At 52.3% G+C, this 12,224-nt stretch overlaps 1 protein-coding gene and 1 long non-coding RNA gene across 19 annotated transcripts in view; one reads left to right on the top strand and one right to left on the bottom strand.

Annotated features, from left to right (window-relative positions):
- Positions 1–11,235, top strand: part of LOC125176516 (core histone macro-H2A.1) — a 79,045-nt gene extending 67,810 nt beyond the window's left edge. For all 4 annotated transcript variants that reach the window (XM_047878104.1, XM_047878113.1, XM_047878087.1 and 1 more), the window contains exons 7-9: positions 299–388; positions 2,850–3,024; positions 10,484–11,235. In XM_047878104.1, coding sequence (XP_047734060.1) covers positions 299–388; positions 2,850–3,024; positions 10,484–10,649 — 431 coding nt within the window. In that variant the 3' untranslated portion in view covers positions 10,650–11,235. The remainder of the gene's footprint in view (positions 1–298; positions 389–2,849; positions 3,025–10,483) is intronic.
- Positions 2,296–12,224, bottom strand: part of LOC125176536 (uncharacterized) — a 306,435-nt gene continuing 296,506 nt past the window's right edge. For 13 of the 15 annotated variants that reach the window (XR_007156306.1, XR_007156309.1, XR_007156299.1 and 10 more), the window contains 3 exons: positions 10,269–10,692; positions 9,508–9,616; positions 2,296–8,030 (listed from right to left, as the gene is read on the bottom strand). This is a non-coding gene — a long non-coding RNA (uncharacterized LOC125176536). The remainder of the gene's footprint in view (positions 8,031–9,507; positions 9,617–10,268; positions 10,693–12,224) is intronic. The other 2 variants (XR_007156318.1, XR_007156308.1) reach the window with 2 other exon arrangements.

Raw genomic sequence — 12,224 nt, 5'->3', positions numbered from 1 at the left:
ACGCTTGCAGGGAACAGGCGTGTCCCATGTCCCTCGTATCTCTGGCATATCCAAGATTACCCTGAGTCACCCCCAAATGTCGGATAGCAAAGCCAGCTCAGTGGTAATTGGCCGAGTGGTGAATCTTTTCTAAATTTCACTTTCATGACTTAACCAAGTCTTAGTTTCCTGTTTTGCAGCTGTATGGAAATTTAGCTGGTCAGATCATTTGAAGTATGTAATCACCTGACATGCTAAGTGTCTGTGTGTGCCCTGCGATGCAAGAATGACAGTCTGACCTCACCCTGTCCTTGTCTAGGAAACACGCTGGAGAAGAAAGGTGGCAAGGAGTTTGTGGAAGCTGTTCTGGAACTCCGAAAAAAGAACGGGCCCTTGGAAGTAGCTGGAGGTGAGCTGGGGCAGCGCCTTGCTTATTTGGGCGTGGCCCGTGCAGCATTAGGAAAGCCTGATTATGAGGCATCTTGGAACTCAGGAGTGCGTGTCCACGCAAACCTGTCTCCGAGCCGGTTAGCCTTACAAATTTGGACTTAAAACACATGCAAATTGTCGGGGGGAGTGTAAGGGTTGTGAAAACTACCTTTCCAGTTTTTTTCTTTAGTGCTCAAAATAGCTTTTAAATGTTTGGTGTCTAGACTCTGATTTTAAGGAATTACAGCATTCGAGTTTGGCAAAGCTGAGAGCTGAGAATTGTAGGCAGTGATACTGAGCCATCTGCAAAAGTGCTGGCGAGAAGTGCAAATTAATCATTTTCATTCAGCCATCTGTGTGTTTAATGGGCAAAATAGAAATAGACATTTTTCCTTTGCCAGTCACACCTTTCCTGATACCAAGGGTAAGAAAATAACTTGGAACCGGATGTGTGGAGGATGATTGCTAAGAGCTAGTGGCAGAGCCTTCTTCCTGCTACTGGCCTGGATTTTGGAATTGGAGGTGGTCCGTAGGAGGTGAAGGACAGAGGGCCTCCTGAGGACCTAGGGGTCCAAACAGTGGGGTGAGGCCCGGTTCACTCCACCAGTGATGTGAGGACAAGCCATTCCCTTCCTTTGGGCTCTGGTTCCTCCTCATACTGGATGGTCCCCAGTGACCAAGCTGTCTTGCAAATCCTACTGCTGCTTTAAAAATGACTCTTAATTGAATACAGGTGTCACCGGTTACTGTGTGACTTCTACACAAGCCCTCTTTCGGAGGGTACACCAGTGACCCTCTTTCACCAGTCATCCTGGGCTAGGCACGGAGCCGGGTGTGGATAAGAGGGTAGCGTTCGCTTTGCCTTGGACCTCTCCCTTGCCCATTTTCTTTTGCTTGCAATGAGTGTGGTATCAGGTAGGGTACATTTCCAAGTCCTTACAGGTATTTCCACCAAAGTCCCATACTGAACAAGGGAGAACTGATGTAGTATTAACTACCCAGCCAGGGGCTCCTGACCTTTCTTCAATCCCTTCCCAGAACCTCTCTGTGCCACCCTGAAGGTGCTTCCCATGGGTGGTCCTCAGATGGAGATGTGATGAGAGGTCAGCCTCGTGCTTCCATACCCCAAACTCAGCAGGTGACACCTGGGCCACCGCTGATGCAAACCCATTACATTTAGCATGGCTGAGGATATGGTTGCCTGTTTGAATAACTCATTTTGTCCTTGATATTAAGATCAATTTTAGAAAAAGTTTTAAAGGTGGTGTAAAACCTTAGCCCTGGCTCCACTAACGGATGATGATCACAGTTACTGATGTTTCTTTCCAGTCTTTTCCCAAGCATCGTTCAGCAGTGACTTCTCCCGAGGACAGACCAGTGCGTAAACCCCCCACATCTCATGTTGCTATAGGTCAGCACTTGAGCCCAGAGTCAAGAGTCAAACTGAGACCTCTTAGTTCAGAGCTGTTTCTCTGCACCATGAGGCACTACCTACTGATCACTCTTCCCCAGTACCTACTAGTGCCACAGCAGACCTGACAGTCCTACCCACGAGGACGGTCACCCCAAGTGGGCTCAGGCAACAATCAGACCATAGCAGCGATGTGGGGCCTCAGTGTGTTCCTGTACAGAAATGACGCAGGAGGCACTCAGCAAACCCAGTACCCAGAACCACCACCTGTGCATTGCACCTTTGGGAACAGGAGTCCCAGAACATGCTCTGGGAGACCCGGCGCTGACTTGGAACACTTCCTAAGGGATAGCACGCCCGAAGCCAGTGCCTTTAGTTCTGATGAGAAGGCAAAGCCTGAGGGAGGGAGCTGGGTGGGGTGTAGAGATGTGTAGTGGGGAAAAGGCAGCTCTCCCCGGAACAGAAACCAGTTCCAGCATGAAAGAACAATTTAATTCTGTCAAAAACGAAGATCAGTTCAGGAGGAGAAGAGGGCACCAGAGCTGCCAGTCATGTTGCTTAGTGGCTCATTAAATGGAGTTGCTTTCCTAATAGGTTTATCCTGAACTCTGCCGGGGAGATTTATAGACACATCATAATTATGTGTACAGGAGTTCACAGGAGGAAGGGGGCTTAGAGATCCCCAGAGGCGAATTTGAGGCTGCAAACATTCTGACACAGTCAAGTTAGGAGGTTCAGGGTCCGCCTCTGGGAGGATGTACAGAGAGGGCTGGCTGTAATCTTGGCTAGAATTCTTAGTGGTGGTGCATCTCAATGCCAGCTTTCCAAGGGTGGCTCTTGGCCTGGTGTTTCCCGAGAAGACTCGCTGGTGAGCAGTTTCTAGGGGGACATCAGAAGCACAAGATGGCAGGCAGCTGCAGCGCTCCCTGGATGCAGGCCACAGGGGAGCCTGGGGGCGCGCTGCAGCTGGAGGGCGCTGTGTTGGGTGTGTGAGGGACAGAACTCACTGTTCCTGTCTTGTCTCCTCCAGCTGCTGTCAGCGCAGGTCACGGCCTGCCTGCCAAGTTTGTGATCCACTGTAACAGTCCGGTCTGGGGTGCAGACAAGTGTGAGGAACTTCTGGAAAAGACGGTGAAGAACTGTCTGGCCCTGGCAGACGATAAAAAGCTCAAGTCCATCGCGTTCCCGTCCATTGGCAGCGGCAGGTAAGGGCACATCGTGGCTTGTGAGGTCATTATACTTAGCTGCATACTTAGCCCATAATCGTGGAGCTCTGACTTGTGCACGGTCAGCTAAGGCTGTTTTCGAGCCATCTGCTTTAGTCGAGAAGACCCAAAGCACAGGAGGGGAAAGAATACAAACATTAAGCAATGGTGAACAGCAATTGAAGAGACGGAGTGAGACAGGAAGACTGAGGAACATATCAAATTTCCTTTGTGACAGCAGATGTCAGCATAGAAAGTGACTTCAGGGTGTAGTGGGACCATCAGAGATGGCGGTTTAGAGAGTGAACCTGGCAGGACACGAAGACTCAGATATGAGGGAAGTGGAGAGGACAGGGGAGGTGTGAAAGCCAGGACCTTCTTTCCAGGAGCACCTTCCCAGCCACAGCATGCCTCTGCCCCTTACCTTTGTATCTCTGGCATCCTTCACTCGCCGCCGCCCCCCCCCCCCCCCCCCCAACCTGCCAGCTCTGTCTCCATGTATCCTGCTGTCTGGCTCGTGCAAGGTGGACACTTCTGTGACAGTGACATAGGGCTGGGTCTGCTCTGGCTTCCAGCGCTGAAGTAGCCCCCAGTAATTCTGGGTGTGCATTAAAAGAAATTAGAGCTCTGAGAAGGGAGAGTGCTTTGGGAACTCCGTGCCATGATACAGGGGTGGTGTCCCACTTCCCATCACATCATGGGGCCCTCCCTGTCCCGGTCTGTGCCTCATGCCTCACACTCTGGATTTGGCACCAGAGGCTGCAGCTGTGGACATCTTGGGCCCAAGAGGGCCATAACCCAGGGCTATGTATTGGCCGTGGTTGCACCTGGGGCATCCGATCCAGACTGTGCGCCCACTTGGGTCTCTGCCATCGGACCCTCCCGGTGCCCAGGCAGGGCTGTGTGGCGGCCATATACCGGCTTCCTTTGACACTTCAGGCCGCACAGGGTGACCATCCTCAACCCCCTTCCTCATGTTTAGAGAAAGCACCTCTTTTCAAAGCACTTCCCCTCCGAACCCACGAGGAGCAAAGAGTAGAGTTTGCGAGTGCCATCTTGGGCAGGCTTTGTAATGATGCCTCTCTGAACACTGCTGCCACTGGGGTTCCACACCTCAAGTGACAGAGCTAGCCCTGGGCAGGCTTCCTATCACATGGCACCAGGAGGTCTGCCCAAGCTGCCCTGTTCCCACAGTATGTGGGGGGGGGGGGAGAGGGGCCCTCAGGGGACAGTGATAGCTCATGCCAGCGCCCCACCCTCATGCATGCCCACAGTCTCCCTACCCTGTACGCTGAGTGCCATTTCACTGCCAAAGTGAGGGACATCCAGAGGTATGTGATGACACGTGTTGGTTTGGGTGCCGTCCACACTTCCGGTCTGTGCTTTTAAATCCTGTTCTCTTTTGCCAAGAGCCTATGTTGAACATCACTTTGCAACACCATTTAAGGGTCTCTTAAAAGAAAAGCTAAAGGAGAGGGACCATTGAAAGCCATTTGCTGTCAGGCTGCTGTCAGTTGGCTGTCACAGCCGGTGGCAAAGACAAAAGCCACCATTGTAAGGTCGTCAGCACACCCCCCCCGCCCCGCCCCTAGCTTGAAATTTCCCCAGAACTAGGGAGATGTGTAATGGGTGCCAGAGTTGATTCCGAACCTTTTTTTGACAAAGTGCTTCTGAATCAGAGTTTAAGTAGCCAGCTTCCTGCTTCTTCCACATCCTGTAGACGGTCTGTTCTTTGGCACAGTGCTGCTGTGTGACCTTTGCTAAACGAGTTAGCCTCTCTGTCCGTGGCCTCCCTTATCAGTGAGCATGGCTTTGGGGATGGCCCTCCCTCACAGATGGTCCTGAGGCTCAATTAGTGCTTCGGATGCACTTTGATCTGCTCTGATGAAAGTGCTTCCGAAGAAAGAAGCAACAGGAGCCTTTATTGGAGGTAATAATTTCATATTCTTTCATATAGCTATTGGGAAACTTTTAATTGAAGCATAAAAGTAATTCTCTACATTTTTCATGGAGTAAGAAGTTTTTAAAAACAATCCATTGAAAGCTTTTAAGAGGGCAGAATGCCAAAGGCAAGCACATGTGCAATGCCAGCGGCCCCACATCTGTCAGGCAGACCTTGCCCCACAGAGCCATGTAAACAGCTGCCCTCTCTTTCATGAGTAAAGATTAGGATTACACCAGAGCCGGCCTGTAAATCACAGTGGGTTTTAGGAGGGGAAATAAAAAGCTTGTTTGTGGCATCCAGTGTCTCCGGCCTAAAAGTCGGGTTGGAATGAAAATAATAGAAATGCAAACATGTTGGCAAGGAGCAGAGGGGTCACTTTCTCTCAGCCAAGGCCCAGCATGTGGAGGGCCATCCCACCCTTATGCCCTCTCCCTGTAGCCCCCCGGAGGCCAGACCCTGACCTCAGGGAGACTGTCCTTGGGTACTATGGTCACAACATTCATGGATACCCCCACTCTCTCAGCTCTGTGTGACATTAGGGGGCGACCCCCTCTCTGGAGGGGTAGGATATAGGGAATGGGTAGTTTGGAACTTTGATTAAACTCTCTGTAGATTTATGAGCTTCAAGTCCAGTTCATTTTTTTTCAAGCTACCATTTATGGGTATTCATTGAGTCCCACGTACTGTGCTAAACCCTTGATCTGCATTATCTCACAACACCCTTACAGGGTGAGCACTGTCATTAATTCCACTAAAAGAAAAAATAAAAAGGAAGCTGAGAGGGGTTAACTCGCTCCCCTGAGGTGACACGACTTAGACGGGGGAGAGCCCGAATTTTCGGGCAAGTCCTTGGCCAAGATGAGAGGCATGGAGCCCCTTCCAGACCCCATTTGCTCTCCACCAGAGGATCGCCCCACTGCTTGAGGGTGATGTACAGGAGGAGGTTTTAGGGAAGCTCAGAAACCCCACTGGGGAAGTCCCTGACTTCCCTGGGCCCAGCCGTCAGCCTCCCTCCACCTTGAGAATTGGCTTTAGAAGAGATAGGAAGAAACCAAACAGAACGGGCAGAATTACCTACTAGCCTAAGACAAGAACATCTGGAAAGAAGGCTACAGGCCACACGGGGGCTGTGCTCCCCAGTCCATCCCCCCCCACCATGCCCTCTGGAAGTGGAGCCCACTGCTCTCAGCTGCTGCCCTGGTCTCTGCCTCTGGAGGGAGTGGCCTTCAGGCAGCCAAGCTTGACAAAGGCACTTGCTCAAAGCTACATAGAACATGGAAAATGGAAAGGCACAGGAGCACCGTGAGAGGGAAACCTAATCCTACCAGAAAAAATGACCACACAGGGACACACTTTCCTAAAGTCACTCAATCTTTTGTGACATCCAGCCCTACCCTCTTGCAAACCGCCAGGACAATTAGACAGGTGGACCAGTCCCATGCAAAAACCAGAGTCCATCTAGAATCCACCTTTAATCCTGTTCTGCCTTCAAAGGCAAGCTGCCAGTCTGTCTCCTCCAGAAGAATCTTCCTGGACTCCTCCAACCCCCGATACATAGCCTCTCCCCACAGGAGCTTCCAGGGTCCCTGATCAGGCTGTGCAACACAGCTCTTGGCTTAGAGTCCTGTGTGCCTGCTGTGGCCAGCCCTGCAGGTGAGCTCACTGATAACAGAGACACTTAGTGATGCCCCATCAAAGGTGAGGGCCCAGCAGGGCTGGAGGCATGACAATCCCTTATCGGACATGGCCCTTGTGAACCCAGAACCCCTGTGGTCCAGGTAGAATGCAAGAACAGACAACCAGTATGTAGCCCCCAGCCATCACTGAGCAGGCTGACCCAAAGGGTGCAACAGCTCATGTGGTCCCCTTTCACTAGTCTAGAGAAACTGAGGCTGAAGACAACTGAAATGACTTCAGGGGAAGCTCCTTAGTTGGCTCAAGACCAAAAGGCTGGAGTCTAGGACACTTGCCTGCAGAGTAACTTAAGGCACATGCCTTAACCATGGCCCCTGGCAGGCCCCATGGGACCTAAATGGGAATATGAGGGACACCTGCCTCTTGGCATCAGCACCCCGTGTACCCACGTCAAGGAGACTAATGCTTGGAGAGGTTAAGGCCCCTGCCCCAGGGCAGCTGGGCTTCAAACCCAAATCTAACACTACAAGGGAAGCCCCATTCCCCTTACTCTACTGTGCGTTGGGGGAGGGGGCATCTGGTCTTCTCCAGAAGGTGGACAGAGTGACTGTTGCTAGGGGAGGTGGGCCCAAAGACTTGGCCAAGCAGGGATGGCCACCGGGGACGGCTGCAGGGAAGCAACCAGCAGGGACCCCAACCAGCCAGGAAGCCGGGAGATGAGAGAGACCCCACAGACCAGTGATGCCTCTGAAGCTGGCCCACACAGCACCAGCGACCCTGAGTCACCCTGCCATACCATGCGTGCCAGTAGTCATCGCTGACCCCGATGGCCTTCTGGGGGCCTGAGGCCGACATTGTCGGCACAGGGAAAGTGCAGTGGTGACAGCGATCACGGGGCCCGGGAGGAAGACAGTTTTGTACCACATGAGCCTCTAGAAAGATGCTGCCAGACTGCCTGTTCTATAGACGCCATTACCAATTGAGGATGTTCTGCACATTGTCTTGTTCAATACTCACAGCCCCCAGGGATAACAGGTGCCTTGCTTACCTACCCCATTTCCCCGGATGACAAACAAGACACAGAGGCAGGGCCTGGACTCAAATCCTGTGTGGCTCCACCGCCTGAACCTCTAACTGCCCTGCTGCTCGGCCCTCCTGAGGACGGGAGGCCATCTGGGCCTCTGCAGCGACACAGCTGCCCCTGATTTGAGGGCTCCGGGTGTGGTGTGTAAAGCACTGCCATGAGAACAGCTGCTGCTATGCTCCATTTTGCTACAAGCGCCGCTCACTATGGCCACGAGAAAACATTCTGGAGCCCTGAAAGCATAAAGAAAGGAATCACCTTCCCCACTCCTTCCTGGCGGCCTGCGTGGTCCAGAACAGCTACGGTCCCTTGGCTGCATTTTTTTCTTTACGCTGTGGTTGCCTAGGACAGAGGGATGGGTTTGTCAATAAGAGGTTCTCCTGGAAATAAATCAAATTCACTTGCACCCAACAACCTTGAAAGAGACCAGCCCGTGCTCCGTTAACAGTAGGGCTGACAGATATTGATACTACGGGCCTAGAGCCTTCGATCCCCACCTTTTCTCCCTCACTTCTAGGTTCTTAACCTTGGGGCTGAGCTGTGAGCTCAGATTAAAACCTCCTTGCTGGCTCCATGCAGAACAGTGGTTCTCAAAGGGTGTGCCCTCGACCTGCCCAGTCCGATTCCCTGGACAGAGCCCAGCAACCTGCATCTGAATAAGCCCTCCCTGATCTTGACACAGGCTGCTCGGGAGGGTGGGCCAGGCTCCCTGTCCTGCCTCGGCTTCCAGGCACTCCCGGAACTCCTGCAGATCTGGCCACTGGCTTTTCTCGCCAGGGATGAAGTTAGAGGCCGTAATCTGAGTTTACAGTGGGAAAGTAAATATTGGCTCTTTGTGAGACACTTTAAAGGGTCCCTTATTCCAGTGACCCCCGTGACCCCGTAACGGCATAGCCTTCCCCCAAAGCTGGCCCTGGTCTTACCCTCAGGACTGGGGCTGGGTGAAGGGCAGCCTGTACACGCTCAGGCACCCACAGTGGGTGTGAGGTGGACCTCCCACAACACTCATGTATACACGTGCCCCTAGGAACGTGCCCCTAAAATGGGAAGTCGAGTTCATGTCTTCGAATACTTGCCAACACTTGCCTTTTCCCAGACAACCTATCCTGTGACAATGGTCAGGGCAACTCTGTCAGGGGTGATGAGAACAGCTTCTTCCCAGAATGATCTTGCAGATCTGAGAGTGGATGGGGGGAAGGGGAATAACTTGCTTTGTGGGTCCCACATCCTCCCCGCTTCCAGCGAAACCTTTCATTCAGCATGGTCCCCACCACCCTCCGTCCTGCCCCACCTGCTGGCACCATTCCTGTGCTGCTGGTAGACAGAACACCCAGGATCTGCTCCAGGGGAGTCTGGGCCTGACACCCCCTTCCTGCAGCTGGTACACTTGTGCAGCTCTTCCTTCAGCCTCTGAATCCCGCTCCTCCCGGGCAGTCCTGTGCTGGCTGGCTGCCTTGTGGGCACCGTGTGGCTGAGGACGAGCCTCACACCCCACTGTTGCCCAGAGGCCCCTCGGCACAGGCTGGGAACGTGCCCCGGGTGACACCCCCTGTCTGCTAAGAATGAGCTTCACTTCCAAAGCATCTACAAGTACTAGGGATCCATCTTCCAGCTGGGCGAAGCCCCGTTGGATGAAAACCAAGTCACTAGAATGGTTTTGCCCTGTGGCCCTGAGATGTGCTTAGTACTGACAACTGGAGAGTAAGTGTGGCTCTCCGGAGGAATAAGCTAAGGTAGTTCAAAACTCAGAGGCACTTAGCAAGCAAGGCTCAGAATGTTCTAAGAAAGCCTCCACCTTATGCATTTGAAAACCTCTCACCTGGCAGCAGGCACCCCATCTGAAGGAGGGGTGTGGCCTAAGCCGGCAGGCTGGCCCAGCACTTTGGATACAATGGTCCACAGGCTGGGGGCTCTGGAAGACTGCAGATCTGCCAATGAAAAAAGAAATCCCCATGAAACCTGGCCTCAGACTCTCACCTGAGGATCCTTAACTGTACCCAGGGGGTCAGTAAGGGATCTGAATCCAGACCACTGGCTCAAAACCCACATCCTTTCTGCCAGCCTAGGCAAGCCGCTATGTTCCTGCCACTGTCCCAGCTTTCCTGGGTCCTGCACCTGCGGTGTTGACCAGGAACAGCCCCAGGCACATGTAGAGCAAGAGACTCCAGTCTCTCTAGGCCTCATTTCAGATTCTGCCCGAGTCTGAGCCCTACCTCCAAAATTCCCACCTTTTACCTTAAGTGGAAATATGTGAATTCACAGCCGTCTGGCGGGGAAATTTGAATGCCATTTCTTGAGATAAAGAGCCCCCTCGGCCAGGAGTCGTCCCCTGCACTCCCAGCCCCCCATGGCCTGGCCTATGGGTGATAGCAAGCTGGTGGGTCCTGGGATGCACTCCAGGCCAGCAGCCCCAGCACCTGTCAAGTCTAAGGCCCACATGAAGGCTTTAACGCCCCTATGTGTGTGAACAACAGTCCCCTCCTGTAGAAGCTCCAGCCTCCAGCTGTCCCATGGGGGAGGGGTGGCGTCAAGCCCTGTCCTAGTCACAGTAACACCGGGAACAGAAATGTGGGAACTCACACTACCCTTGGGAGACTCCACGCAGGAGACACAAGTCGTGTGTATGTGCTTGTTGCTTGGCCCTTCCCCTGTGTGTGAGCAGCCCTCGCAGGCACTGAGGCCCCTCGAGGCGAAGCACAGCACCCAGCCCTGGGGCCTCCGGGAGGGAGGGCAGCAGGGCGGCAGGCCCATGGCCACGGCGGCCCCTGGTTGCTGAGCCCCCTTCTCTCCTGCAGGAATGGCTTTCCAAAGCAGACGGCAGCTCAGCTGATTCTGAAGGCCATCTCCAGTTACTTCGTGTCAACGATGTCCTCTTCCATCAAAACGGTGTATTTCGTGCTTTTTGACAGCGAGAGTATAGGCATCTACGTACAGGAAATGGCCAAGCTGGACGCCAACTAGGCTGAAGTACAGAAGCAGCCTGCGCCGCGCCCCCGCCTCCGATCTGAAAGAAAGAAAGAAAAATCCCCTTCACGCCTGTTGGGAGGCGGAACCCTTTCATTTCCAGTTTTGCTCATCTAGGGAAGATAAGGTTTTGGTTTCCAGTTTAATTGTTTTTGACCTTCTAAAATGTTTTTACGTTAGCACTGATAGTTGGCATTACTGTTGTTAAGCACTGTGTTCCAGACCGTGTCTGACTTTAGTGTAACCTAGGAGATTTTATAGTTTATTTTAATGAAATCCTGCTTGACGCAGAACAGCGGGGAGAGCAGTGTCTTCTACGTGTGGCCGAATCCAGGAAGCCTGTTTTGTAACCGTGTGTCGTGGTGCTTTATTGTACACCCAGTGGCGTTCTTTTTACTCTAATGTTCCTTTTTTTTCCTCAAGAAGAAAGATCATGAATTTGCAGACTTCATTTTTGTTTACTTTTTGTCTTAATGATGGATTTGAAAATGAAAGATTTAAAAGGCAGAACAGAATCTGTTGTCCTTAATTATATTTGCGATTTGGAATTTGTGTGAATCGATTTAGTAAAATGTTAAATTGCTGTGGTGACTGGCTTGTTTCAAGTTACTGTGCCCTTGAGCCCTAGGTGGACTTCTCCTGTTACAGGATGGGGGACGAGAGCAGCTGCCCCCAGAGCCACCACAGGGCCACCACTGCCTGGACACAGGAGCATCCTCAGGCCCTAATGACTGGTAGGGGGAGCTCATTTAAAGTCTCTCCTTCCATCCTTGTGACACTCGGGCAAGGGCGTTCTCCCCATTTCACAGGTGAGGAAGCAGGTATACTGAAAGCCATGTGGGTGGTAAGTGGCAGACTGGTACTTGAGCCCAGATCTTCAGAATCTGAGCCCAGATCTCTCCTCCCGTCTGCCCCCTCCTGACAGTCTCTCTGGTTCATGGACGGGCCCAGTGTCTCCGGGCCACTTGCCACATGGAGCTGGCGAAGCCTGGAGACTTCTGCCGGAGCTGGGTCGGGCCTCTTGTTCCTGTAGGACAGGGTCCCTGCAGCCAAAAACTTTCCAAGGGCAAGGTGCCACTCCCAAGGTCCCCGAGATGTGCTCCCAGCTTTGACATGCTTTCTCACAGCTGTGGGTGTTTAGTGATGCAGATTACAGCTGACCCTTGAACGAGGTGGGGGTTCGGGGCACCAACTCACGCCCAGTTGAAAGTCCAAGTCTAATTTTGACTCCCCCAACACTTACCTACCAATAGCCTACTGTTGACTGGAAGCCTTGCTAATAACATAGCCGATTAACCTATTTTGTATGTTACGTGCATTATAGGCTGTATTGCTACAATAAAGAGAGCTGGAGAAAAGAAAATGTTACGAAAAACGGAAGGAAGACAAAATACATACACCGTGTTATACTGCATTTATCAAAAAAAAATCCTCGCGTAAATGGACCTGTGCAGTCCAAACACATCTTGTTCAAGGGTCAGCTGTATTTACGGAGATCCCAGCTGGACGACAGTGGCTAAACCTTGTGTTACCTAAATTCAGCAAAACACAGACACTCTTTGCTTCAGAAGG

The sequence above is a fragment of the Prionailurus viverrinus genome, chromosome A1 (genome assembly GCF_022837055.1).
Source record: "Prionailurus viverrinus isolate Anna chromosome A1, UM_Priviv_1.0, whole genome shotgun sequence".
Lineage (NCBI taxonomy): Eukaryota > Metazoa > Chordata > Mammalia > Carnivora > Felidae > Prionailurus > Prionailurus viverrinus.
This window is presented reverse-complemented; position numbering and strand designations above follow the sequence as displayed.